Raw genomic sequence first — 25,573 nt, 5'->3', positions numbered from 1 at the left:
GAGTGAGAGAGAGAGAGTAACTTTGCTTTTACATGAATTCATTGTATATTTGTTGCATATATTCGAACAAGAAAATACTACTACTATAATTAAAGCGCGCTATAATAATTCAACTTAAAAAGGTGCACATAATTTATAATAATTTGTAAGTGTAATAATTAACTATTTACAATAAGAGTGGGTGTAGCAAAAAAAGAAGAGGAAAACAATGTGATTAACAGCTAGTGAAATAATAATGAAATAATGCGATGGGGTTTCATCAGCAAAGGAAGTAGGGTGGGTATGGTGGTGCGGTGATCTTCCACTCGAAAAGCAATCACCAGAGTAGGTCGGCAAAGTTGGTCACGTAGTAGGTCGCTCGTTTTTGGACCTCTTCCCGAACGGCATTTCCACCATAACCTGTGGGGCGGAGAAACAAAAGACAATTCAATAACCTTTACCTTCCAGGCCAAAGCTTCCCACTTGCTAGACACTTACCAATGAACATGTTCGCCGGTGGACACGCCTCCAGGTCCGTCATGCCGTCCCCGATCATTGCGACCACCTTGTCCGCTCCGGTGCCGACACCACCGGCCATCACGCTGCGGATCTGCTTGATCGCTTCGCCCTTGCCGCCCGATCGCGATGTCGGCTGCGTCGTGTCGAACCCGGCGTAGCTGCCATTGTAGTTGAAGAACAGCCGGTTCGCGTACAGATTGCACAGCGGAATCTCCAGCGCGTCGGCCACCGGCTCGATCAGACAGTCGAACCCGCCGCTGATGAGGAAAATTTCCGCATTATTCTTGCGCAGCTGCTCGATCAGTTCCTTCACGCCCGCGGAAATGATCGACGGGTGCGTCTTGAGAAACTCGCGGATTTGCCGCTGCGACGGTTTGATAATGTCCAGGCGACGCTTCAGCGCCTCCTGGAAGGTCATGCTACCACCCATCGCTTCCTTGGTGCTATAATGAGAGATAAAAGGGTCAAATTAAAACAACGGTTGCCCTGCTCGGACGCTCAGATGTCACTTACAGTGCAGCCACCTCGCTACCCTTGCCGCAGAATTGAGCAAGCTCATCGATGCCCTCCTCGGTGATGATGGTCGAATCGACGTCGAAGCACACGATCTGTGCCTTCTTGAGCGACTCCTTGGCTTCGGTCGTACGCTTCGACAGCTCAACTGGCCGATCGTTCGTCATTCCGTTGCCGTTGGTCGGTGCTTGATGGTGCAGTCCGTGGCGGGCGCCCAGTCCGTTCAGCTTCGACGGCACAATTGGCTTGAAGATGGGGGAGGCCGGCGGTAAGCTATTACGCCGCCCAACGACGACCGGCTCGAGCGGTTCACCGGCACCGGCAAGGCTGCTCACACCGCGGCTACTGTCCGTGGCCGAGATGGCGACCAAACTTCCGAAAAGTGCACTGAAATTACAATGAAGAAAGAAATTATGTCACAACAATATTCAAAATGTATAATAAAAAAGCATAAAATGTTTTCAAAAGATACAAGAAACCCCATTATCCCTATTTGAACCCTTCCGCAACGGTCATTTTGAAATACATCCCCACCACGACGTGCTCGTACTCGGCGACCGTGCTCCACTGTGACAGCTGTCAGCCAACCATCAGCTGAGCGCAGCGAAGTAAACAAAGAAAAGCGTTCGTTTTTTTTCTTCTCCTGGTGCTGGGCTGATGAAACACTGCTGCTCACGGACAGATATTAAATACCCCTCTTCTTGTTTAGTTGCATCCCAGCCACTTGCTGTCCAGTGTTCGTGTGTGTGTGCGTCGTGCGTGAATAGTGGTGATTGCGCAAAAAACACACAGTTCGCAAACAGGAACTCGCACTGTTTGTGTGCCAAGCATAGTTTGCCTGTGAAGTGTAGCGAGATTACAGTGCGATTACTCACACAGCACAAATGGTGCCACCGATTGGAGCAGACACAGGCCACGGGAGGAGATTATAATTCAAGCGCAAGAAAGAAAGTGCAAACTCAAGGCTTTGCGGCAGAGAGCGGACTGCTTTCATCGTTCGCAGTCGCAGTTTGCGTTGGTGCTCCCGAGACACGAGACACGCGGAACGACGCAATTAGACGCGACGATCGACGACGACGACAACAACGACAGCGCCATCATCGCCCGATGGCAGTTTGCACCAGCAGCATGACGTCCGACTCTGGCGGTGCTCCGGAAAACTTCCACATTACCTATTCGCACGACGGAGACGACGTGGATGAGGAAGCGACGGACGTCGTGCGGGACGGCGATCTCCTCTCCACGTCCAGCTTCCAGATCGGGGGCATCGTCGTGGGGGGAGAAGGTACGCTCCGTTGCCCTCTGTGCGGTGCCCACCGTCGCCACTTTCACTGCAAATCGTGCATCCGCCATGGGGACTTTCTGCACACCGCCGTGTACTGTCAGCTGCCGGAGCGGTTCGGCGAGAAGCAGCAGCGGCTGCGGAATCTCCGCACGGCCAACGCGACCCTCGAAAGCAAGGGCTCGCTGATGCTGGAAAAGCTGCACCAGGCGGGCCGGTTGGCGGGCGAGATTAAGCAGCGCTCGGACAAGGCGAACATCATACGCAAAACGATCGAGCTGAAGCGCATCGCCATCGAGGAGCTGCGGCTGAAGCAGCGCCATCTCGGTGACGCCATTCGCAAGCTGCGCATCACGCTGCCACGGTACGACGATAAGGTGAAGACGCTCAGCGAGTTTGTGGCGGGCAAGCTGGAGGAGAGCGAGCATCGGAAGGCGCGGCTGGCGGCGGTGCAGGAGCGCTTGCGGCAGCGGAAGCGCGACCAGGTGCAGCAGCTCGTGCGAATCATCTTCCCGATCACGCAAACGATCGCCAGTCGGAGCAGCTTGGCGGGCAGCAGCAGTACGGCGAGCAGCGGAAGCTCTGCCTGCGGTGGTGGTGGTGGTGGTGGCGGACCAAACAACACCCGCAGTACGATCAACGAAATCTCGGAAGCGACCCGTACGGCGTACGTCCGGGGGCAGTGGATTTTGCAGGACAGCTTCGGCGAGGTGCAGCATGTGATCGTTGCCCCTGCCCTGCCCGGCACCGGCAACTACTCCGTGTACAACGAGTGGGCAACGGGCGGTGGCGATGGTGGTGGTGGTACGGTGGCTAGCGCTTCTTCGACGGCCACTTCCACCATGGAAGCGTCCGCATCGCCAGCAAAAGTCGGCAGCCACAATCCGGCACACACCATCGCGGCGGCCCTAACGTACACCAGCCAGCTGGTGGCGCTGCTTGGCTACTATCTGGACGTTCGGTTACCGTATCGCGTGTCGTACGCGGACTTTTGCACGACCACTCTGTCCGAGGCACAGTTTGCGCGGAAAGTGGCCCGCCTGAACGCGGACATTGTGTTCCTGTGCCACACACAAGGCTGTCGCTTGAACGACATGAACCCGACCCACACGCTCGAGAATCTGCTCTGTCTGCTAAAGTCGCCCGAGCTGGGCCACTGCGGACCGACCGATCGGAACAGCTGCCTGTCGGACTCGATGGAGCAGCTGCTGATGCAAAACATCGGCGAGGATTCCGACTCCGAAGGTAAGCTTACTTGTGTGCAAAGTAAAAGCCCCCAAAAACTAACTTCAATTCGCTTTCAGATGAAACAACGCTGCACCAGGAATGGGAAGCCGTGCCGAGCAACCTTTCGCCGGTGACGACCGAACCGCCGTACCCACCGATGATGGCACTGGATCAGAGGCGCACCACGATCGGCCATACCGGGCTGCACTACCACCATCTCCAGCAGCCGACGGGTGCGGCCGCGACCAGCCTCATGACCAGTGCCTTCGCTTCGGTCAGCTCGTTCTGGAAGGGTTGGACGGGGAAGTAAACGAATCTTAATCGCCAGACGCCAGACCTTCATCGCCGACTCATTCCTGTACACGGGCAGCTGCTGTACACACAGACATACCTTCACACAAAACAAAAGAAACACTTTTTGACAATTGTTCTGCTTCTGATATGTGATAAAGCACAAAACCAAACTGGAGAAACGGAGAACGTTGTCCGATCATACCCCGATTGTAGCCATTTTTAAAGTAGAAAATAGCAACAAAACAAATACTGCGTGAAGCTTCCAGAGAACATAGGAATCAAGTCGAGACAGCAAACTGTCTCGAGAAAATAAGGTACAAAATTCAAAAAGCTTAAGAAATATGCTCCGCTTGATGAGTTTGTAGGCAAATAACGCTTGTAACGGTAAGCAGGTCCGTTACATTTCCCTTCGCGTTGTTTTTTTTCGGTTGTGGTTGGCGCGTGGAGAACGATTTATCTAACAGGGGGGAAAACACAAAACTCAATTTATAAATGTTATTTTGTATGCAAAAATAATAGTGGAACTAATCGTGCATGAGCAGTTCAGCTCAGAAAACTAAGGAAATAAAATAATATACACATTTTAGCTGTGATTAATTACAAAAATCGAATTCAAATCATACAGCAGAGACTGATCACGCGTAGCAACAGCGCGGGATCACACCCTTTGGAAGGGCGGACCCGCGACTCGTCACTGTCGTCTGTGTCTGACCGTTGAGCTCCCCAAAGTGATAAGGCCTTCGACAGCGGAACAAGACGGAAGCCAGCCAAGCCCAGTTCGCTCGAGTGAGATGGCGGGGGAGAAACAACAACCATTCCTGATGTAATCGATTGCAAACACGCAGCACGTGGTCTGCCGATGCGAACCCTAGTGGCCAAATCACTATCACTGAGTCAACAGAACAGTCAAAGGCGTTCTTGTCGGGGTCGGCTATTGAAGAACTTGTTGTGCTGGTCTGCTCAAGCTCAGTGCTCGAACCACACTTGGTGCAGGTTCTATTATTGCCAACACAGCAACAAAAAGCCTATATCACAAGGACTGCACTATCAACAAATGGGGCCTTTGTTTGTCTCAAAATCTACCCTTATCGCCGGACAGACTCAGATGCTGGTTTTTGCTGTCCGTTGTTCTCTCTTACACACACCCATCAGCGCAATCGAATCAGCTGATAGAAAGACGGCCACTATCATAACATCCTTCAAACTGCAAACTCTAGACACAGGCTTCGGCACAAACAACCTCTTACTCCCAAGCTCAAGTACCACCGCTCCGCTAGTCCCCACACACATTCCTTTGACCTAAATGCAGTTCAGCCACACAGTGCTGCAGCCAACCATCATCGCCCAAGTCGCTCCAACTTCATGCATCTCCAGTGTCCACACTTGATCACTCAGCGCGCTTGATTATGCTAATTTTGCTCACCGATTCATTTTGCTGCTGAAGGCTACACGGACTACTAGTTCCTTGTAGAGCAGGTTTTAGCGACTTTGCTCGAGGCTCGGAGATCTTAGACCTTCCGCCAACGTACGCTTAATATTCTACACCCTTTCACACTTGCAAACAGTTCCGCGTACTTCGTATCACTTGAGCTGTTCTTGAACCTGACACTGTTAGAAGAACGTTTCACAGTCTTCTGGGGGTAATTCTTGTAAGAACTTTCAATAGTAGAGTTCCCGAAAAAAACTTCAATATTTTTCCTTGGTATGCGAATATGTGTGCACGCGCGCGCGTTTGTAGTTCGATCTCTCGCAAACAACTGACACCGACCGTGGTGCACAGATTCACTTTAAACCAGTCCCGATCTGTCCCTGTTCCAGCGTTACCTTCCTCCCCATCACCACCCCGTTGTCTACATTAAGCGCGCTACACAACAACGATCCTTTCCACACCCCGATACTCCCGAGTGGGCCACAAGCGTTCTGTGACGTGTTTTCCCTCTCTCGCTCTCTCCCTCGTACTTATGATGATAAGAATTCCCCAGGCCCGTGAGTTGAGTGCGGTACAGCCCGTCCGGAGCGTCGTTGGGTCGTTCGATCCGAATCCGTCCAATAAACAACGCCTCGTACAACAACAGACACACTTCGCGGACGGCGCAGGCAACGCGCTGGAAGTTGCCATGAGGTTCGTCGCACGGGGATCGTCGCATCGTAAATCAATTTTCCACAATTTCGAGCACGGGACGAGCCTACAACAACAGCTGCTCAACAAAAAAAGAAATCATCCTGCCACCTCTGATCGTCCACGAAGAGCCTCTGTTGCTAGGTGGCAATGCTAGGTAGCGCTTGCGCGCGGATCAAGTAGCCCAGGAGAGGTCGACATACGATCCACTTGACGTTCGAGGCGAAAACAACAACTGCATCGCGATGCACTTCACGGGGGAGTTCTCGATCTCGCTCTCTCTCCCTCTCTCTCCCATGCAGAAGTAGGGTGGGAGATTCCAACCCGCGGCTCTTCTCCTCCTGATAACGACGCGCTGCTGATGATGATCTTCCAGCAAGTGTGTTATTTTCCCAGCTTGACGCCTTGCCCAGTGATTGAGGAGGAGAGCCGCTTCTCAGCTGCATGATTTAATCGATGGCTTCGATTGCTCTATTGGGGGAATGTGTTTTTTATGTCGACCGCATGCGCGGATTGCAATTTACAACCGAGCTTACCTCACAGCGGTGGCTAAGCGCTGATGATGATGATGACGGTAAAGACACCCCCTACTCAAGCCGGGCTGCCCCTACTCAAGTGTCTTTGTTTACGCGGAGTGATGAGGCTGAATCTCACCGGGCACGTTTCAGTCGATGGGCAACAGAAATCACTTCACTTGCAGGGGAAGGCACGGGACACGAAACAATCTTCCCAATCGGTTGCTGGCGACTGGGCTGATAAAGCCGGCACTGTGCGAAAGATCAGCTGTTTTCCGTCAAAACAATGCACCGCCACACGCTCGGTATCTGTCACACATTCACTCGCTCGGTCGCTTCCCCTGTTTATCTCGTTTGTTTTCGCGCCAAACCCTCGAGCGAGCGCGCGCACACAGTTTCACGCACAGGCCTTTTTTGCGCACCGCGTGTACACGCTAGGATCGACAACGTCGTTTATCACTCTCGAACGCGCAACTGCGGTGACGCGCGTCGTCGGTTCTCTACAACGGAGAGCTAAAGTGTGATAAATGCGTTCTCACCACAAACCCTTGCACGAGCCCTCGGAGACTCGAGTGGGGCAAAGTGCGCGCACGTTTGCGTGTGTGTGTGTGTGTGTGTAATTGCATTCCAGGGTTACACGGAGAAACGAGAACCCTTGAAGGGTAGTGCGCCGTCGAGGCCACGCGGCAACCTGCTCGACCACATGGTGAACCGGGTTGGCGGTTATTGGCAAAGGTAAACGTCTTCTTCATTAAGTTTCAAGTGCACTTCAATATACGGCAGCCTAATGTCGCAGAGGTTCCATCTCGTTAACGACGGAATTTACGCCGATTCGCCGGGTTCGAGGTCGGTTATCAGCACGTGAATTCGTCTGCCGCAAAACATGGTCCAACTTTCGACCACTCCAGTATGGACCGGTTATTTTGTTTTAGTCTGTCCATTTCGGCAACCGAAAAACCCTCCACTTTCCATTTCGCGTGAATTTTTGGTAACAGCGCAACGAGATAACCCCGTGCGAAAAGGGCACTCGGTTCCCGGTTGCTAACGGTGGTTGCGGTGGATGCGATTCCAGCTAGAACCAGAATTTCGTACGCTTCATTTAAGAGTGGTTTTCTTTTTTTGGTGCTACAGATTTGGACAATCGCAAAAGCAACATACGATCCCGACTCCCTATCCGCCGAGCGAATGATCGCGTGCGACCAAAGGTTATTTCTACTGTCTGGCTCGTGTAACGACGCACCGAAATTATGAAATTCGCGTTCGTTCTTGATCCCGTTCGGCTTCATTGCTCAATTGATGTTAATCATAGCCGACAATTGATGGTTGCTGAGCGGTTAGTTGGAATGGATCTTGTTGCCAGATGATACAGATGCTCCAATTCTGATGGATTTGGAGCATCCAAATCGAAGCCAACCTGGAGATCTCTTTGGAATGTTCGATCTGAGTAACTTCAGTTTTGCAAACACATTTCGTTAATACCTCTTAACCTCTTTTTTCAGCCCAATGGTCGTCCAATGTCTGAAACGACCAACAAAACAACTCAATCAATACCGAATCAGCGTCATTCGAACAGGCCGCGCCACAAACTACGCCCAACAGTCTAGACACTCCTCCGGAAAGACGTATGTGTGTGCTTGTGTTAGTTCTTGGAAGAAAAAAACAACATGTATCTACAGCCAGGCCAAGGCTACCCATTCACGAGAGAGCGAAAAACAGCTCCTCGTGGTTAGAAGCATGCAGCGCAGGAGGCTTGCGAGGAACCAAGCAGGCAGCAGACGTATGCTGGGTAAGCATCGAATTACGCTACTTGTTTATTCTCGTCTTCCCCACGGTGTCGTGACCCCGCTGGCAACGCAAAACAACAACACATGTTTGCATCAGCACCGAAGCACGCGATCAACAACAGCGCGATCGTCAAGCGTCGAGCTGCAGCAACTGCTCCAGGGGCGTTACCCGCAGAAATTCGCGCACCTCTTCCGGTACGGAAGCGACGAACTGCTCCAGCTGCTCGGTCAGATGCTCCTGGACGTTCCCCGCGTTACGCACGCTGTGCGCTACCTTGCCGTAAAGGTGGTAGAACAGTTTAAAGAACTCATTGAAGCTGCCCTGCGTCGACAGCGTGTGCAGCGTGGTGTTGGTGGTCGATTGATTGTTGGTACGATTGTGGGACCGATTGGCCGAGCCGCAGGATGCCGTCGCTAGATGATGCTTCAAATCTCCACGACAGAGCTGTTCCGCCCGGTCTAGCACATCCTGCGGCATGTTGACGGTACGGGCGAGCGATAGTCCGTAGTGCTGCACCACCGTGCGTCCCTCGGTGACGACGTACTTGTACCGCAAACGCTCCACCCCATCCACCTGGACCGTTTCCGTCTGCAGGCAGAGCTTGGAGACGTTGTGATGCACCTCGAGCGGGCTCAGCATGTCCATGCAGTGGGTCGTGATGAAGATGAACGGTTTGCGGATTGATGCCAGCGTTGGAACGACCGACTCGCTTCCCTCACCAACGTATCCAACGTGATCGATGATGCGTTCCAGCAGTGCCCACTTGTCACTGGTCGTATCGGGACGGTGAGTGTCACCGTACAGTTCGTCGATCACGACCAAACTGTTTGGGGTTAAGCAGTGACGCACAAACTGCAGCTTGTTGTACATCCGGCTGGACTCTGCATCATCCTGCTGCAGGTTGTCGGCGTCACCGTAGATGGTCAGCAGTCGGTCGACGATCCGAACCTGTGCTTGCGATGCCGGAATATAGCAGCCAAGCTGCGCCATGATCTGCAAGGTGCAGATCGTTTTCATGTACACCGTTTTGCCGCTCATATTGGGCCCGGTGACGATAAACACATTGTACTCAGGAGTGGAGATCTTAAAAAGGGGAAATTATGATTAATTGGAGGCGCAAACCACAATCCCAACCCACTTCTCACCACATTATTACGAACGACCTTCCGTTCTCCGCAGATGCTTTCCAGCAGTGGATGTCTTCCGGAGACTATCTTCGTCTCCTCTCCGAAGGTAGGCTCGCAGAACTCTTTTCCCTGGCTGACGATGGCAAGCGCCTGCACCACGTCCAGATCTGTCAAGCATCCGACCAGGTTGTACACCGCATCTATACTATCCCGTATGCTCTCGATCAGCCCCCGAATGATACCGTAACTGATCTCATCAATCTCCTTTGCGACTGAGTTGAGCTTCTCATTGAACGCCATTAGCCTTCCATTGGAGAGTGTGTACCGCCGACCAGCACGACTTAGTATCTGAAAGCTACTGCTCAACTGTTCAGCCACATTGTCTACTTCCTCGTTCGCCAACACGTACAGCAGATGGAACCCGTTCGGTTTGGAGTGGTGAAGTTTGAGCTGCATGCGCGTAGCGAGACTCAACTCCGCCACATACTGACGAATCTCGTCGATAACACCGGAATACAGTGTTCGAAGTAGATCCAGTATCGAGTTGATGTTGGTGCGCACAAGAAACAGCCTATTGTAGGACGTGTTTCTCTCCATTGGACTGTCGTCCAACACTGTGCAGATGTTTTGGAGTAACTCAGCGTACACCTCCTCCTCAAGCGTTTGCTTCAAATCGTTCAGATATTCGGCACGCACGTCCCGCAGCAGGTCCCGCAGCTTCGGGACAACTTTCAGCACGTTGCGAAGGCTTGACGCTTGATTGAGCATATGTACCGTGTTTTGGTGCGTTGTTTTCTGAAAAGGAATGGCATACAAATTCAACGTTCTTATGCATTTAGTAGCTAATCAAGCATATACCGTACCATTCGATCGATGTCGACCGACAGTTTAAGCAATCCACCGACATCTTTCACCTCGGCCAAGGTTTTGCGTACACTCTGCAGCAGCGTCGGATTGCCCAGAAACTCCCGAATGCACCGGAGACGCATCTCCAACCGCTCCCGGTTCGTCCAAGGCTCTATGATATTGGCTCGCAGATGACGCTTGCCGATGGACGTGATGCAGTGGTTCAGAAATCCAAACAGCGACTTCCGCTCGTCCCCTTTCTGGAGTGGTCCGAGCAGCTCCAGCTGCCCAATGCACTCCACGTCCATCGTCATCGTGGACACCTTGTCGAGGTAGCTCAGCTTGAGCGACTTGGTAGCAATCTGCAGCAATGCCGTTTCCATCAAGTGTCGCAGCAAAGCACCGCAGGATGCCATGCCGTAGTACTTGCTGTGGATGAGCCCTCGCAGTTTGGCATAATCACGGCTGCACAGCTGGGAGAGGTAGCTTTCGGCGAGGCTGTCGTTGAAGTACGATCTTCCCAGTCCTCGGATCTGAGTGCGGGGAAGGTACTGGTGGATCAGCTTCGGCAGGTAGGACGTTCCGTTGGTGAGTGCGTGCTCGGAGAAGAAAACCACCGTTGGGTCCAGTGCGTGCAGCGTTGTTAGTGTGACCGAGTACCAAAAGTTGTCTCCGTATTGGGTGAGCTTCAGGTGTGGTGAGGTAACGTCCATTGCGGCTAGACCGACCTCGAGAGCGGCATGTCCTCGGCCCTCGGCAAGCACCACAATCACAAACGGTCCATCTCGGGAGCTGTTTGCCGTTTGATTCGATTGTCTTGGTGCGTGCGAACTGCTCGATGACGTTTCATTGCGTGCGCCGGCAAACGAACGGCTTCGGCTGTAGGGCATTGAACGGTCGTTTCTAAGCGGCTCCTCACGACCACGGGATCGCACCGGCAATCCTGCAGCGGCGAGTGGTGGAACACTTTTACTACGATATGGTATGAAATTCATCGCCGAAGGAAGGTTGACAGTACACGATACGGTCTCTGCAACTGTCAACGCGAAACTGAGCGTGCATACTTACCCCAGCCAACTGGGATGGGCAGATGAGAAACAACCAACACACGGTGCGTAATTTCAATGGCGTGTATTTCGAAATTTGTATATTATTTCCCATTCGCGCACACAAACAAACACACCCGCCCCGGCGGTGCGAGCGACCTGCCCACGGCGGCGTCCCTGTTGGCAGAGTGGACGACTGGAGGGGGAGCAAACAGTCGGTCCAGCGCGTGTCCTTCTTCTTCCTCTTCTCCTCAAAGTTTTTTGTTTGTTCAATTTTTACAAAAACATTGTTTGCACAACTTTACACAATTAGCGCAACCCATACTATTCCCAAATGTCGTGTGTGTAACTACCGCCTCACAACCAACACAACCTGTCTATGTGTGTGTGAGTGTGTGTGACTGTGTTGTAGCGCTGTGTCTCCCACGTGGCGTGTGTAGGTGCACGTGTGTACTAAACATGTTTGTGTGTGTTAAATGCCGGTGAACGCTCTGTTTCTCTTTTCTATTTCATTGTATCGCAAATTGGGTTCGTTTTTGTTTTGTTTTGCAAACTATTTTGATGGGTCTGTGCTATCTACTTTGAAGTTTTTGGGCTTGTTTGGTATGTTCAAATGTGTTGCCTTTCTTTCTGTGTTTGTGTGCATAATGTACTTTGGTTAGTTTAGCTTGCCGTTCGGTTTTTCTGCTCCTTCTCGCCATTCCCTGCTTTCCTTTCCCTTTTCATGCCTTTTCTTTTTTTTCTTTTCGTAATAATGCAAAGCTCCCGTTTTAAACACTTCATTTACATGCTGTCCATTACATTACATACATTGCACTCTCGAGTTTGTTTTTTGTTTTCTTCTGTACTTCTATCCATCTTTCCTATATGCAACGGATTGCGGTTTTTGTCTTCTTTCGTTATTTTTTTTTTTTGCAACAACTATAACGACTAGCACTGTATATTATTTGCACAAGCTTTGTTTTCTTTTCTCTTCTGCACATGTTCTAGCCCTTCTTACGTTCGTTTCTCTCAACGTTTGTTCGTTTTCTCTCAATTATTAAGCATTTTCTTTTATTACAAATTTGCGTTTAGCATGTTTCATTACCTTTTTCCCCCTTTTCTTTTTGTTTTTTTCAACTTAGTTGCGCGTGTGTGTTTGTTTTACCTGTCTTCTTGTGTTTTTTTTTACATATCTTACCGTTTAATTTCCCTTTAAAACGTACACACACACAAACACGCCAATTGCGGCCAAGTTACAATGCGGCGATGCTTAATAGACTGCAAAAATCACGGTCCTGTTTTACACACTTCCAGCGCACCCCTCGCTCCCAGCTCAACTTGCTATAAGCTCTCCGTTTTGGTAGGAAATTGAAAAGTATATTTTAGTTACACAAGCAATTTACTTACAATTACATCGCGTAGCGTTTCGGGTTTCGTTTTTTCTTTTGCGTTATCCGACTTATTGTTTTGTTTGCTGATTAATTTTCCCTTTTTACGTGGATAGATGTACGTGTGTATGTGTATTTGTTTAGTTTTTGATTTACGATTTGTCGTTTCAGTTTTGCGATCATGCTTTGTTACATGTGTAGCGTTACATTTTTATTACACGCAGCGTCAGCATTTTTTAAAGTAAAGCATTTGTTTTTAAAAAGAAACTCCTTCATCCTCGTGGTAGTAATGGTGGTAATGAGTTAGGGTTAAGTTTTTCGGCAACTTTCGTTTTGATTTCTTCCACTGCTTGAACCTTGAATGTCCATCGGGCACAGTGTCGTGTTAATATTGGCAGATTTCCGCTGCTTCTGCGTTTGGCGACTGTAATAAGAATCTTCGTGTGTTGCAATGTAGAAAGAGAGAGAGAGTATTTGTTAGCCTGCTTTACCTAATTATGGACTAGTGAAACATTTGCTGGCCCTGTGTCTTGGACAGCTTCATATTCGTAGACTCATCCTTCATAAGACAGTATGTATGAGTATAATCGTCCCTGCTTAGTACGCACACGGTACAGACTTGAGTAGAGTTCTTAAGGCTCGCACGAAAGCCGAAGCCAGCCTGTTCTTGGAACGGGGTTCACACCAGAACAAGGCGGAACATGGATTACACAAGGCATCCACGACCTCTTCTGTTTGTTCCCTAGAACAGGCCTGTGAAAGAACATTCTGTTCTTGTGAACAAGTGATAATTACAGCGGGGGCATAATCGAAAATGGGGGTGGTGTAAATGAGCGTAGTTTTTGTTGTTGTTGATAAATGAAGTACCTTAAGGAAGAGAACTATTTGTAGCGATTTTGTTTACATTTTGATTATCCTATCAAATCAGAATGAAGTTTAACTACATAAAGTAACGCAATCTCCGTCTAAATCGCTCTTAATCTAATTCTAAGTGTTAGGTGGCCATTAGGATTACTTTCACATTTGCTGATTGGATTCTTGAGTTCCTCCAAATTCGCACACACAAAACTCTCTTTATCTCTCCTTATGTGTATCAACGTTTAAGCAATAAAACTAATAAGCGTCCGCAGTTTTGTAATGGATTATTTGCTGCATACCCACTGTTGGGTTCTAGTTGTCTACGCCATTGTTTGGGTTTTGCGGTATTGCGATGCCATTGCTCTTACTTTAAGAGAATAAGCCTGATTTTGATTTTCTTTATTCTCCTGCCCCTGCTCTCCTCTGTCCCCACCACATCTATGTAAACTTGTTCATGTGTGTGTGTGAAGCAAGCAAAACTACTCTTAAACAATATTACACTAGCGTCTTACCACAAAAAGAAAACGGAATAAATGTTCAAAAAGAAGGAAAGCTTTCATACATGGATGCTACGCTCCACACTCGTATGGCCGAACGAGCCGCCGACGCTAATCTTACTTGTTTTTTACGAATTGCACTATATACTGTGACGTCACATTTCACGGTAGTGTTCACCGACTTATCGATCAGTACACTTCCCTGCTGCTGCGGTACTCGCCTTCTCGCTCGCTACTCAGCCCGGCTTTGACCAGGCAGGAATTAGACTAAATTTTGAGTACGTGTTGTAACCTATAGCTCCATCTAGATGTTGTAAGGTTTAGTGAGTTATTTCGTATTGCGAGAGTGAATGTGAGTATACCTTTCCGCCGCGATTGAGAAGTTTGAGAAAAGCAATAGACACGAATCCAAATCAATCTCTCCATTTAGACTAGTCTAGTTTTAGTGGATCATCATGGATCTTTCATATTTAGGAGCATTTATACGTGTCATTTTCACCAGATCTCCGCTACAGTGTGTCACCATTGAATACCATTGTTTTGTATGTTTTGTTGTAAAGCAGTTAGTGTTAGGTTCGTTTCGGTGTGAGATATAATAGAGTATTATAGCTTAAGTTTGTTACTCTGTTTTGATAGCTGCTTACTTACAATTTGCCTTTGCATTTACTTGCCCTCCTTTACTAGCTTAGATAAAGTATGAGAGTTTTGTTCGGCACGTGACTTCCTGCGCACGATTCATTGCATCGTTACTCCTTCTCCAATTTTCCACCCCTTCAGAATTCGACTTCCCCAACAATTGCTCAATTGAAATCACCACAACAGTCTCCGTAGCTGCATCATTCGCTTTCCATCCTCAGTGCCACCACGCCCGAACAACAAGGGTAAGATGGTTGTATGTGCCTAAAAGATACTGTTACGTTTACAAACCGTGCCTCTAAAACCTCTGAAGTGTGATCCGGGTTCTTCGGGCTGAGCGAACCTGGCCGCGCCCTGTAATATCGTACCTTGCTTCGGTTTTCGAAACGTTTAACCCCTGTATATGGATGCCGCTTTCGCACATCTTCCGATCCAACTTTGGTGCGCTCTGTAGAAATTCTCAACAAGCCAATGTTCTTTGCAATGGATAGTTCTACTTGGCAAAGTCTTCTTCCTGCTTTCTGCCGCCTATTCGCTACAGTGTTGTAAGCTTAGATGAATTGTGTTTGTATGTGTTTTCTTGTAAAATGAGTTTCCATCTTTTTCTACGCCTTCTAACGTCTGTTTTGAAAGTCAGCTCTTCAAGGTTTGAATAACTAGATTTACTCGATGCGATACGATACGAAATTGACCATAATGAAATAGTTGGCTAGCCTTTGGTGACTATATACTGCACATCTCCACCATCTCCACACACTCGGTCCGTCTGTTGCCCGTTACACTCAATTCCCTGCCCCAGGATGAGCGGGTCTTTTGCTAATGCTGCACACGCTGGCAGCTAGTAGTAGTAAATCGTAGTAGGCGATAAGTAGTCCGTAGTAGCAGTACTGATAGTAGTAGTAGTAGTAGTAGTAGTGATGGTTGAAGTAGCACTAGTAGTATAAGGATTGTTCGTCTGCTGGAACGGTATCGGTTTCGGCCTGTTTCGGGGCATGCTTCACTTCAACGCTTCAACACCATTTCAAACCAAACTCCCGCTGTCGGGAGACGAGTGGTTGCACTAAACATGGAAAAGGAAGGACTGTAGGAAGAAGGCGCTGAGAAGGCCGCCTTGTTGTTGTGGTTGTGGTTGGGTGTCAAAGCTTATAGTCAGATCTCCATTTGATTAGCAATCAGCTCCATCAGCTCGCCCGAATCGTCCGTCTCTTCGGCAGGGGGCGCCACGATAGCGATCGCAAGCCCCTCTGCGTCACCGGGGACGTCCGGGGCGCAGGGGATGGGCGGCTCGGCGGCTGCGCTGCGTGTAGGATTCGGTCCGGCTGCCTCCGCACCGTCTGCGGGAGGGCCACTGTTTGCTGAATCCTATCAGAGAAATAATTCTCATACCAGCGCACTACCGGACATGGCCGCCGGCCGTTCCGTGCTGCGTTCCCGCTCACGTTCCGTGGATTCCGAGCTAAAAAGGAAGAATTGGCCGTGGGGGATAATACACAGAGAGAAAAGAGGGAAAAAGAGAGTTATAAGAAGCTTACTTCTGCGTCATCTGGAAACGATCTCTACATTAAAAAGAAAGTTTTGAAGATTCGAGCTTAACGTAGTCCTCCCGACAAACTCCTAAAATGGAACTCTATCCTGGTTCGGTGCGACCGGCAACGTGTTTAACAAAGCAAACCGCGAAAATATGTAGCCTCCAACACACACACGCACATAAAAAACCAATAGACATACAAACACACGCACACGGATGCAAAAATATACACAGACACACAGACAACACACGGAAGCTTACCTGGAGCGTACTGTTTTGATTTCAATCTCGTCCGACGACACTGAGTTCTTGTTGGAGGAGGTGGCCGACGATCGGCGCGTCTTCCCAATGCTTGTCGTATCGTAGAACGTTTCCTGCTCAATGTCGGACTCCTTCTAAAGCGGAAGCCGGACCGATGACCAGAGTGGTGGGAACAGACACACACAAACACACGCGTGGAAGCAGCAGCAGCAGTCGCGCGTGTGAACGGGGTGACAACATCCGGGACGGCCAAACGGACAGTTCACAAGATATAGGTGGGAATGGTTTTTTTTTGCGTGGGGCGTGGAAGGGCGTCGGTGGTGTCAATCCCCCGGTACGGTACGGTGGTGTGTGGAAATGAAACGGAGGTCCCAGAAAGAAGGTTAACAAACAAACGCGAAAAGAAAATCGATAAAAAAGCATGCACTCAGATACAAGCGAACGCGCACCGAGCAAACGTAAACCAGAGAGAGAGAGAGACTGTGTGTGAGAGACAAAGGTTCTGAAGGTTCTTGGTTCTTCAGGGTCAAAGGGGAAGGGGTTGGGTAGTTGGAAAGCATATGCCAGCCAGGACAAACAAGTCAACAACTCACACACGCACACAAGTGACTTCCAAAAGTGATCTTGGGAATTATTGGAATGTAGCTGGTGAACTGACTCTGGGTCCTTGCCGAATTCCAGACCGCCGAATTTCCCCAACTACTTACGTGTTTGTTGTAGTTGATGCGATCGCTCGAATCCGACCCGCAGGATATGCTTTCCGCCACACTGTTCGCCACCTTGTTGTTGTGCTGGTTGGTGGGGCTGCTGAGGGCCGGGTAGCGTTTGGAGCAGACCTGCGCCTGGATGTGCTCGCAGATGCGCCGGAACCGGCGGATGTTGCCCGAGATTAGCGTGAACGTGATGGCGAACAGCATGTCGCCGACGTCGCCCTGCTTGCAGATCGTGTTGATGTCGACCTGTATCCGGACGTGCCGCTGGAACATGGTCGGTCCGGTACCGCCCCGCTTGTACTCCACCCGGAAAGACATTGGCGAGAGGACGCTGTGCGACAGCTCAGTCATCTGTTGCGGATTTTGGGAACAAACGGTTAGGTTCTTAGGTTCGTTTGCGGGGACAACTGTAACGCACTCCACACAGCACACTTACCGACAGAAAGGCATGGATCAGGTGAGCTTTGACCGTCGCTAGCGGCTTACCCTTCACTAATACTGTGAACGTTTCGTCCTTTTCGGTCGTCATCAGGTTGCCGAACCAAGACTTTTTCGTCAGCTCCGGCGATGACTCCGGAGTAAGATGCACTTCTTCAGTTGATACTGTAAAGCCAGAAGAAGAATTGAGCAGATGTATGAGCAAATGTTGGAGACCGTGACATCCAAACGCCCCGTTCTTACTTTGCATTTTTCTACGATGAAACTTTGGACTTCCTAGGAAACTATTCTTGATGTTCGTCAGTCGTGTCTTCCACAGCTGGCTGCCGGTGGTGACGGCTTGCAGCTGCTGCGGACTGCCCAGTATCGGCGAGCCCGGGATGGCATTGATTGATGATGTCACTGGAAAACAATTCGGAAACAGGCCACAGTGAGTACTGTATTCTTTTCTTGAGAATGCACAGCTACTTACTGTTGTTAGAGTCCGTTTCGGAAAAGAGACCCACGGTCACGGCCGGTCCCGAGTTGGCCCGATGGTGCACTGGCGAGGATGAATCGATGACCTGCGACTTGGTGCTGCTTCTGGGCGAGTAGTTCGAGTGCCGGTTCGAGGCCGCATTAGGAGACGATGGTGGATGGAGTTGATCTAACAAAAAAAAGGACAGAGAGTGTTAGGCTCTCCCAAAGTCTCTTCTGGGAACATCAGAAAACTTACTGAGTGGCTGCGAGGAGTTGACCACTACGCCGCGCGTTGGACTCTGATATGAACTGCGCGACAGTGGCACGGACGAGGGTGACCGGCGGCTGCCGCCACTGGTGCTGCCACTGTGGCTGCGGTGCCCGTTGTTGAACGTCTGTCGCCGGGAGGTAAGCGGCGAACCCTCGCTGATCTGGCCGTACGAAAGGCTGCTGCTGCCGTTGATCCGGCACGTATCGAGCCGTTTCCGGGGCGGGTCGGCGATCTCTATGATGTCGTTGCGCGGTCTCAGCACGTCCTCCTCGTCCTCGATCGCCGGTCGCCTTCGTTTCCGGTCCAGCAGCAGGAAGTAAATCACCTTTTCCGTGTTGTGGCTAGATGGAAGAAGAGTCGAAGGAAATTTTATTGATTTTTGGCATCTTTTTTGGGTTGGGCCAACTGCCATATCCAACATTCCACCTCGCTTACTTACTGTGGGCTAAGCAGCTCCTGTATCAGCTTGTCCTTCTCCTTGAAGCAACCGAGCGAACAGATGGCATTGAGCACGTCCGTATCGACCGCGGACGCGTTCGGGATGACGTGCGTCTGCACTACCTCCATCATGGGTAGTTCCAGCTCCAGCTCACCTTTACCACCAGCCGTCACCCAGGGATGTTTGTTGATTTCTGCCAACTGTTTGAGGGGAACACATTTTCAGCGAGTGGTTCGACGATTCAGGTCTAAAAAGTCTACTTACTGTAAGCCGCTTTTCCGGGTTCACCTCGATCATGCCCTTGAGCAGACTTTGACAGTCCGGCGGCACAAAGTGTGGTATGTGAAACACGCCCCGCTTCACCTTCTCCAGCAGCTGGCGCAGGTTGTCGTCGTCGAACGGAAGCGCACCGACCAGCAGCGCGTACAGGATGACACCGCAGGACCACACGTCCGCCCGGCGACCGTCATACTTTTCACCCTGCGAGTGGTAGATGCCCATCAAGGCTCATTAGTTTTTAATTCACTGGACCTACATTGAACGCTTCCTTAGTATGGTCTTACTCACCCGAATAACCTCCGGGCAGGCGTAGTGAGGCGATCCGCAGGACGTTTCCAGCATCGAGCCGGCCGGCTGCAGCGATGCCATGCCAAAGTCCGCAATCTTGATGTTGTTCTTGTCGTCCAGCAACAGATTTTCCGGCTTTAAATCCCGGTGGCTAGTTGTGGAATTGGATGCAGAAAAAACGGGACAGTGCGTCAGCAACAAATGTATCCAGTGGTAGAAGCAGCACTTTCAATTGGATCGTGAGCTGAAGATTTAATTACGAAACTGCAACATTCAAATCCCAGGCTTAGACGTTCGGACGAGCCTGCCAATTGTGGGAATGGATGCATACAACCGAGTCCCATGACACAACAGAGGGAATAGAATTTTAATGCCCACCCGCAAAAGCCTATCCTGCTAGTTCGGTTCGGTCGGCTGAAAGCCTAATGCTTCACACCTTCTAGCGGGTTTGGAGCAATTGTGTTGAGGCGAGTCTTTTGGACCACTGTCAAAACATTTACACATTTTCCATTTGCCATGTTCCTGCTGCAAAAGTCTCTTCATAAAGTGCCATAAAGTGTAATTTAATTTAATCACACCACAAGAGCACAGCTACCGACACCGCTACTACTACTATTCGGCAGCAGGGCCCAGACGAGACAATGGCACTCGGATGCGTTGCTTAAAAGCTGAGCCGGCTGGCTGGCTGGCTGGTTGGCTGGTTGGTTGGCACCTTTTTTGTTTCTTCTCTCGTTTTGCTTCAAAAACTGCAAAATAGCCGACGGTCACGGCACCGGCTGGGAGCGTCGCACCGTTCCATTTTGTCGTTTTGCCAAGATGCCTTGACTTGAACACATACCGCCCGGGCGCCTGGGAATTGTGCGTCTTTGTTTCACATGGCACTGGGCAAGACGCTGGGTGGTTTTTGGCGAAAATAAAAAAAACACTGAAAGCTCACCGCAACAGAAGGCCCACCTTCTGTTTCTTTAAACTTGTGCAAGAAATTTGTTTTTCTATTCGGTCGAAGAAAATCCTACGCAAATGCCTGAATCTCTAGCCCACATCGTGCGTTCGGTTGATTGCGTTTCTCAAGCAAACCAGGGTTTCGTGGTATGGTTATCGTTCGATTCTAGAAGAAACTGTTCGGGGTGTTGCCGCTTTTTCGGTGCCATGTCTCAATAATCGCACACACACACGCGCGTCAATGCAGTAGATTTATTTTGCCTCGGTGCTTGTTCCATGCACGCGAAGTAAACACAAACTTGGCACAGGATCTAGAAATTGAATTAAAATACATACACATGCACAAGTGGGCACGGAACGGCAGATAATGTTAACTTTCAACGACCAATCGTTGTTGCCGGAGTATGACCAGAGCGGACTGACGCCAACCACCCAGCATGGCGCACCAGCACATGGAAGGTCGAAGAAACCTCTACAGTCGTCGTCTTTCGTCGTACACAGGTTCTTTTTGTTTTACCAGCGCTTTGTCTTTGTTGGATAAGCACGAGAAGGTTCGAAATTCGATTCGCATTGAAATTATAATTTGCCCGTTTTACTCTACCCCAACCGGACGACGATGGCGATGTGGTGTGAACTGCTTCGCTGGGATGTAGCTAATCCGCTTACAAACAAGACAACCCTTTGCTTGCGAAACCTCCGACGTTCGCCGGCACAAATGAGCGTGTCATCGAGCGTGCTTGACGCAAGCAGGGATGTATTGTAAGCTGATTAAAACTGTCAATACGCTGTGCGGTATGCGGACAGCTGCCGTAGCGTAGGCGGTAAGTGCACTGTGTGCGGTACGCAAGACGTCATGAGTTCAAATCTTCAACAAAACCATTATGGAAAGTCTTTTTCAAAGGTCGTAGGTGAATGATACATTTCCAGAATTGTGTTAACGTTGGCATTTCTTGTAAATGTGCTTTTACAATTAGTGTTTGACCTTGTACAACAGCTTCAAAAACATTTCTCGAATTTATCGCGCGCTCTCCGTTCTCAGATTTCACATTCATGCCAGAGCAAAAAACCACAAGCAAAAAGCTTGCCCATATTCTAGAAATTTTGCAGCTTAATTCTATTACAAACGTACCCCATACACGCACACACACACACCCAGTTTTAACAGCATTTAAAGTCGTGGGATATCAAAACCACCTCCTACCATGGGGTGGTGGTACTACGAAACACTCAGAATTCAAACGTCCGCAGGCTGTCGACAAACGACAACACCGTTGTGACGACGGGTGCGCACGTAATTGGCCAAATTTCGCTTCGTTTCGGCCAACTAATCGCGCCCGCTGACCCACAGTACGCAGAACAGGCCCCTGAGATGACGCCTCCGCATCGCACATCGAAAGCGAAAAGAAGTGTGCCGCTGCAACAAGTGCCGTTTTTTATGAGCTCAAATCTCAATCGGACTTTTCACTCTGCTTGTCGGCGCCCTTTTCTCTCCGGTTGAGTGCTTTCGCTTTTACGATCGATAAACGATCGCAACTCCCCCCCAAAAAAACGCAATGTTCGCGTTAAATCCTGCGGTTTATCCGGTGAGCTTTGTCACAAGGGGGGGAAGGAGGATTGCCCCCCCCCCTCCCCTCCTCAGATTGCCCTTGTTTGCTTCTTTCTTGCTTTCTTTGCTTTCCATTCGACCGTCCCCCATTAGAAACGGCACGTTGACCGGCACACGTTGGCAGGAAGGCACAGCGCTTTGCATGCCTGCGACAAGTGCGAATCATAAATCAATTATTCAACCATTGCGCCTCTCACCGTACACGAGTGTGTGACTGTCTGTGTGTGTGCTTGTGGTAGAGATTTCCCATTTTCACTCGCCGACCGGAACCGACCCCGACCGGGCTATACTTCCGGGATTGCGCCACTGTTTATGCAAAGCCGGGACTGCCAGTTCCGGTGCGTCCGTGTGTGTGTGAAGAGTGTAATTTCGTAAGCTTTTGACACCCAGCATTAGTGTTGTAGTGACTGTTGGTGTTGTTGTCCAAGCTTGGGGCCACACAAAGGGCCGTCCCAATGACTTCATTTTTGTGCTCTCTTTGCCGTTGCTCGATACACAGAAACACACAGCACGACGTTCCTAGGATGACAAACATTGACAAACGAAACCCTTTCGGGAAAAAGGTATTGTGTGTGTGTGCTGTGCGCATTACATAATATCGGCAGCCGCTATGAAGTTAACAACGAGCCCTTGAACAAAAGAGCATACACACACACACGGAGGAACACATTCCGGGCTGCATATCTTTCTGTGTGGTAGATTGGCCAAATGGAGAGGCCATCGTTGCAGTGTGTGCTACACAGCTTTCCTTTACTGTTTTTCGAGAACTTTGGGAACGAGGAACGAGGAAGCATGGGAATGGCATCCACAATCTGTTACCATCTCCAATACGTGCGCCATTGACAGAGAGAGAGAGAGTGCAACAACAAAGGGGCAGTGATGGTCCCGGTGGACAGGTGCGCAAAAAAACCACTACTTTCGAAGGCACAAACACGGTTTCTATCCACAAGCACACACCAGGTGGTAGTCTTTCGTAAGCACTTTTGTATGGATTCAGCACTTCCACATTGGCGCTGGACGCACACACACACACTCCCCCGTGGACTTCTAGCAACATGGAAAAAAGACACACAGGTTCGTCGTCTGTACCGCAAACTCAAACAAAAGCAAAGGTAAAACTCCCATTCCCCCGATGCACGATACTTACCATATCGAGTGCGAATGGCAAAAGTCCAGCGCGGAGATGATCTGGCGGAAGAACTTGCGCGCCTCCTTCGGCGTTAGGCGGCCCTTCTTCACGAGATAGTCGAACAGCTCGCCACCGGACACGTGCTCCAGGACGAGATAGCTGTGTGTAACGCGGCGAGGAGGGGGGGGATAATTAACGTCGTGATGTTATTGGACCAACCAAAGCGGGGCCAGTAGGCGATACGGAACGGATACTTACAGATACTTTCTGTTTTCGTACACATCCGTTAGCCCCAGCACGTGCGGATGGTCGATAAGCTTCATGATGGCAATCTCTCGCTCGACCTACGAAACGAAAGCCACCATTCCCCAACAAAGCGGGAGAGTGCAGGAGATTCGGCGGAAAAAAAAGGTTGTAAAGGTATGCAACCCGCATAGCAGCAGCATCGAGGTTCCGCAACAAAAATGTGCAACAAAATAGCACCATTGCCCGATCGCAGCAGCGCAGGCAGCGAACCGGCAAAGGTTTAAAGGTGTTGAAGGTAAGAAGACGATGAAGAGAGTAAAGGAGAGAGAGAGAAGAGAAAGGGATAAGAAAATTAATTAAAGTCCCATGCTTGGGCCGTCGGGGGGCGTTTGGAGGGGCACCGGTTTGACCACGCTCACACAGCAGGAAGCCCCACAGCTACACGCGCGCCCTTGTGTCTTGTGTGTCGTCAGCAGAGGGTGAAAAGGACACGGGGGGGGAGGGGTAACTCTTTCCCTTCGCATATGTTTTCGCTCTTCCAATCCAACCGGTGCTGCTCGTAACGCACAAGACGCTTGCCAAGGTACGCCACTGCCCTTGGGAGCTCCTTCCGAGCCCCTCCAACAGCCCATCGAACACGGCCAGAAAAGGGGTGGGTGGGGACCGCAGGTTTCATTTACTTTCATCAGCACCGACTCGCTCAGCTTTTCCCGGTTAATAATCTTGATCGCCACCTTCTTGCCGAGCACGCAGTGGACCCCGAGCTTGACCAGCCCCGTCTGGCCCTTGCCGAGCGTCCGCTCGAGCCTGTACGGCCCGACGTACTGGTGCCCCTCGGTTCCCGTGCTCGCACTGCTCGGGGTGGCATTCTCCTTCTGCACCTCGCGACTCATCTTGCTGCTGCTGCTGGTTCTGCTACTACACTACGGCTACTACGGCAGCTTGTGAGGGAATCCGCACGTGTCGTTCCGCAGCACCGTGGTGGGGTGGGTGTGTGTTTTCCTTCGAATTGCTTTCTGGCGTACAACGAACAGGCCCACGGACACAACAATCTTTCGCTCTAATTCCGTGGGACGCGCATAGAACGCGAACGCGGCCACAGGGAGCGTCACGTATGCATGGCGCACTTCATGGGGATAGTCACACACACACGGACGCGCGCACACACACACAAGGGGTTTGCCTATCTGTCGGAGCTTCTGGAACGTGCCGCTTGATGGACAGAGCGTGTCCGATTGTAACCCGCTCCCTCCTGTGTTTGTGTGTGGCTTTTCACGCGATTTTCACCCGAAAGGACATTCAGTGAGTGGCGACACCACGATATGGTGACAATCGTGCTGTTATCCTGTCACAGGCGATTGGCTTTTGGGCTGCACGAACACACACACACTCTCTTATCTACAGCCCTCACTACGGGATATTGATGGGCTGTTTTCGGCGTACGAATGCCCTTTTTCTTTGGTCGTGATTTCACTTCAAACCACGGGAAAAGCCGTATCTGCTTCTGCAACTAGGATGTTTACACACACACACACACACACACACACACCACCGAACTCTTCTGCAACCCCGAGAGCATCCAAGGTATTTGGAGGGTTTGCTATAATCGGGACCAAAATTCGTTTAGCCTCGAGCAGAAAGAATCGAATGCCAACGGAGCTCCGACCGAAACGCACGGCACGGCACACGTGAAAAGAGGAATTCCCTTTCGCACATACACCCTTACACACACACACACGTGTACACGCCCACAGTGGCCACGGAACGGATCGAAAACACGTTTTCACAAAGAAATTGCCCCTTGCCGCCGCCGCGTTCAAGTAGTACGGGTGGCGCTGCTGCTGCTGCTGCTGCTACTCTCAGCCATTAACACCGCACACACAGACGGACACACGGGCACACAATTTCCACAGCACCCAAGGAAGAAGAAGGACCAAAGCCACACACACACGCACACACGCACACGCTGTGATCGCACCAAACTGTCGATTGCAATCAACCCGAGCGCCCCACTGCTGCTCCCAAAAACTATATCACTAAAATCGATTACGGCGTTTGCGGGTTGTGGAAAGAATTTGTCCACAAAAACGCGAAAAAAGCAGCGGAACAGCGGCGGTACCGTCCCCCCGACACTGGTCAGGCTGCTGGGTTTCGTACTACTGCTGCGCGACGACACGTCTACTGTCACACCGCCGAGCCGAGAGCAGAGAGTGGGCGCTCCGTTTTCACCGTGTGCCTTTCAGCCTTTCTGGAAAAATCAATACCACTCACGCGAGTGGAGCACTCCTCACGGCTCACGGCTCGCTCGTGGTGGTGAGCTGTTTTTTTTTTTTGTTGGGAGTTTGGGAGGGCTGCGTGAGC

General features: G+C 50.4%; 3 protein-coding genes across 7 annotated transcripts; all 3 read right to left on the bottom strand.

The window, feature by feature from the left end:
* Positions 1–17: 17 nt before the first annotated feature.
* Positions 18–5,586, bottom strand: LOC120904866 (phosphoserine phosphatase). 2 transcript variants are annotated; one of them, XM_040315293.1, is made up of 4 exons: positions 5,238–5,586; positions 1,012–1,398; positions 478–941; positions 18–399 (listed from the first exon to the last, which is right to left on the bottom strand). In XM_040315293.1, the coding sequence occupies exons 1-4, from the start codon at positions 5,243–5,245 to the stop codon at positions 317–319; spliced, it is 942 nt and encodes a 313-aa protein (XP_040171227.1). In that variant the 5' UTR covers positions 5,246–5,586; the 3' UTR covers positions 18–316. The 2 variants fall into 2 exon arrangements, with proteins under 2 accessions (XP_040171227.1, XP_040171226.1); XM_040315292.1 differs by lacking the exon at positions 5,238–5,586 and adding an exon at positions 1,887–5,191.
* A 2,640-nt stretch (positions 5,587–8,226) lies between these two features.
* LOC120904863 (mutS protein homolog 4-like) lies at positions 8,227–11,382 on the bottom strand. Of its 2 annotated transcripts, XM_040315286.1 has the most exons (4): positions 11,275–11,382; positions 10,224–11,149; positions 9,379–10,155; positions 8,227–9,316 (listed from the first exon to the last, which is right to left on the bottom strand). In XM_040315286.1, exons 2-4 carry the CDS (start codon positions 11,094–11,096, stop codon positions 8,363–8,365), a joined length of 2,604 nt encoding a protein of 867 aa, XP_040171220.1. In that variant the 5' UTR covers positions 11,097–11,149; positions 11,275–11,382; the 3' UTR covers positions 8,227–8,362. The 2 variants fall into 2 exon arrangements, with proteins under 2 accessions (XP_040171220.1, XP_040171219.1); XM_040315285.1 differs by lacking the exon at positions 11,275–11,382 and having other exon boundaries at positions 10,224–11,264.
* Positions 11,383–11,986: 604 nt separating this feature from the next.
* On the bottom strand, positions 11,987–25,406 carry LOC120904864 (serine/threonine-protein kinase BRSK2). Of its 3 annotated transcripts, none has more exons than XM_040315288.1 (13): positions 23,893–25,406; positions 23,225–23,310; positions 22,985–23,125; positions 19,290–19,440; positions 18,987–19,202; positions 18,723–18,922; positions 18,269–18,624; positions 18,026–18,199; positions 17,797–17,955; positions 17,552–17,718; positions 17,110–17,466; positions 16,403–16,536; positions 11,987–16,069 (listed from the first exon to the last, which is right to left on the bottom strand). In XM_040315288.1, the coding sequence occupies exons 1-13, from the start codon at positions 24,103–24,105 to the stop codon at positions 15,994–15,996; spliced, it is 2,430 nt and encodes an 809-aa protein (XP_040171222.1). In that variant the 5' UTR covers positions 24,106–25,406; the 3' UTR covers positions 11,987–15,993. The 3 variants fall into 3 exon arrangements, with proteins under 3 accessions (XP_040171222.1, XP_040171223.1, XP_040171224.1); XM_040315289.1 differs by having other exon boundaries at positions 16,403–16,533; XM_040315290.1 differs by lacking the exon at positions 16,403–16,536.
* Positions 25,407–25,573: the final 167 nt, after the last annotated feature.

Source organism: Anopheles arabiensis, chromosome 3, assembly GCF_016920715.1.
Source record: "Anopheles arabiensis isolate DONGOLA chromosome 3, AaraD3, whole genome shotgun sequence".
Taxonomy (NCBI): domain Eukaryota; kingdom Metazoa; phylum Arthropoda; class Insecta; order Diptera; family Culicidae; genus Anopheles; species Anopheles arabiensis.
This window is presented reverse-complemented; position numbering and strand designations above follow the sequence as displayed.

What these genes read in the sequence shown, in the direction of transcription:
- LOC120904864 (XM_040315288.1), bottom strand. Translation starts at nt 24,105, where the DNA reads ATGAGTCGCGAGGTGCAGAAGGAGAATGCCACCCCGAGCAGTGCGAGC. An exon ending in ACCCGGAAAAGCGGCTTACA is followed by an intron (nt 18,923 to 18,986) that starts GTAAGTAGACTT and finishes CCCCTCAAACAG; the next exon opens with TTGGCAGAAATCAACAAACA. An exon ending in TGATCCATGCCTTTCTGTCG is followed by an intron (nt 17,467 to 17,551) that starts GTAAGTGTGCTG and finishes AATCCGCAACAG; the next exon opens with ATGACTGAGCTGTCGCACAG.
- LOC120904866 (XM_040315292.1), bottom strand. Translation starts at nt 2,005, where the DNA reads ATGAAAGCAGTCCGCTCTCTGCCGCAAAGCCTTGAGTTTGCACTTTCT. An exon ending in GGTGGCACCATTTGTGCTGT is followed by an intron (nt 1,399 to 1,886) that starts GTGAGTAATCGC and finishes TTGTAATTTCAG; the next exon opens with TGCACTTTTCGGAAGTTTGG. An exon ending in GGTAGCGAGGTGGCTGCACT is followed by an intron (nt 942 to 1,011) that starts GTAAGTGACATC and finishes CTCTCATTATAG; the next exon opens with CACCAAGGAAGCGATGGGTG.
- LOC120904863 (XM_040315285.1), bottom strand. Translation starts at nt 11,201, where the DNA reads ATGAATTTCATACCATATCGTAGTAAAAGTGTTCCACCACTCGCCGCT. An exon ending in CGGTCGACATCGATCGAATG is followed by an intron (nt 10,156 to 10,223) that starts GTACGGTATATG and finishes ATTCCTTTTCAG; the next exon opens with AAAACAACGCACCAAAACAC. An exon ending in AGGTCGTTCGTAATAATGTG is followed by an intron (nt 9,317 to 9,378) that starts GTGAGAAGTGGG and finishes CCCCTTTTTAAG; the next exon opens with ATCTCCACTCCTGAGTACAA.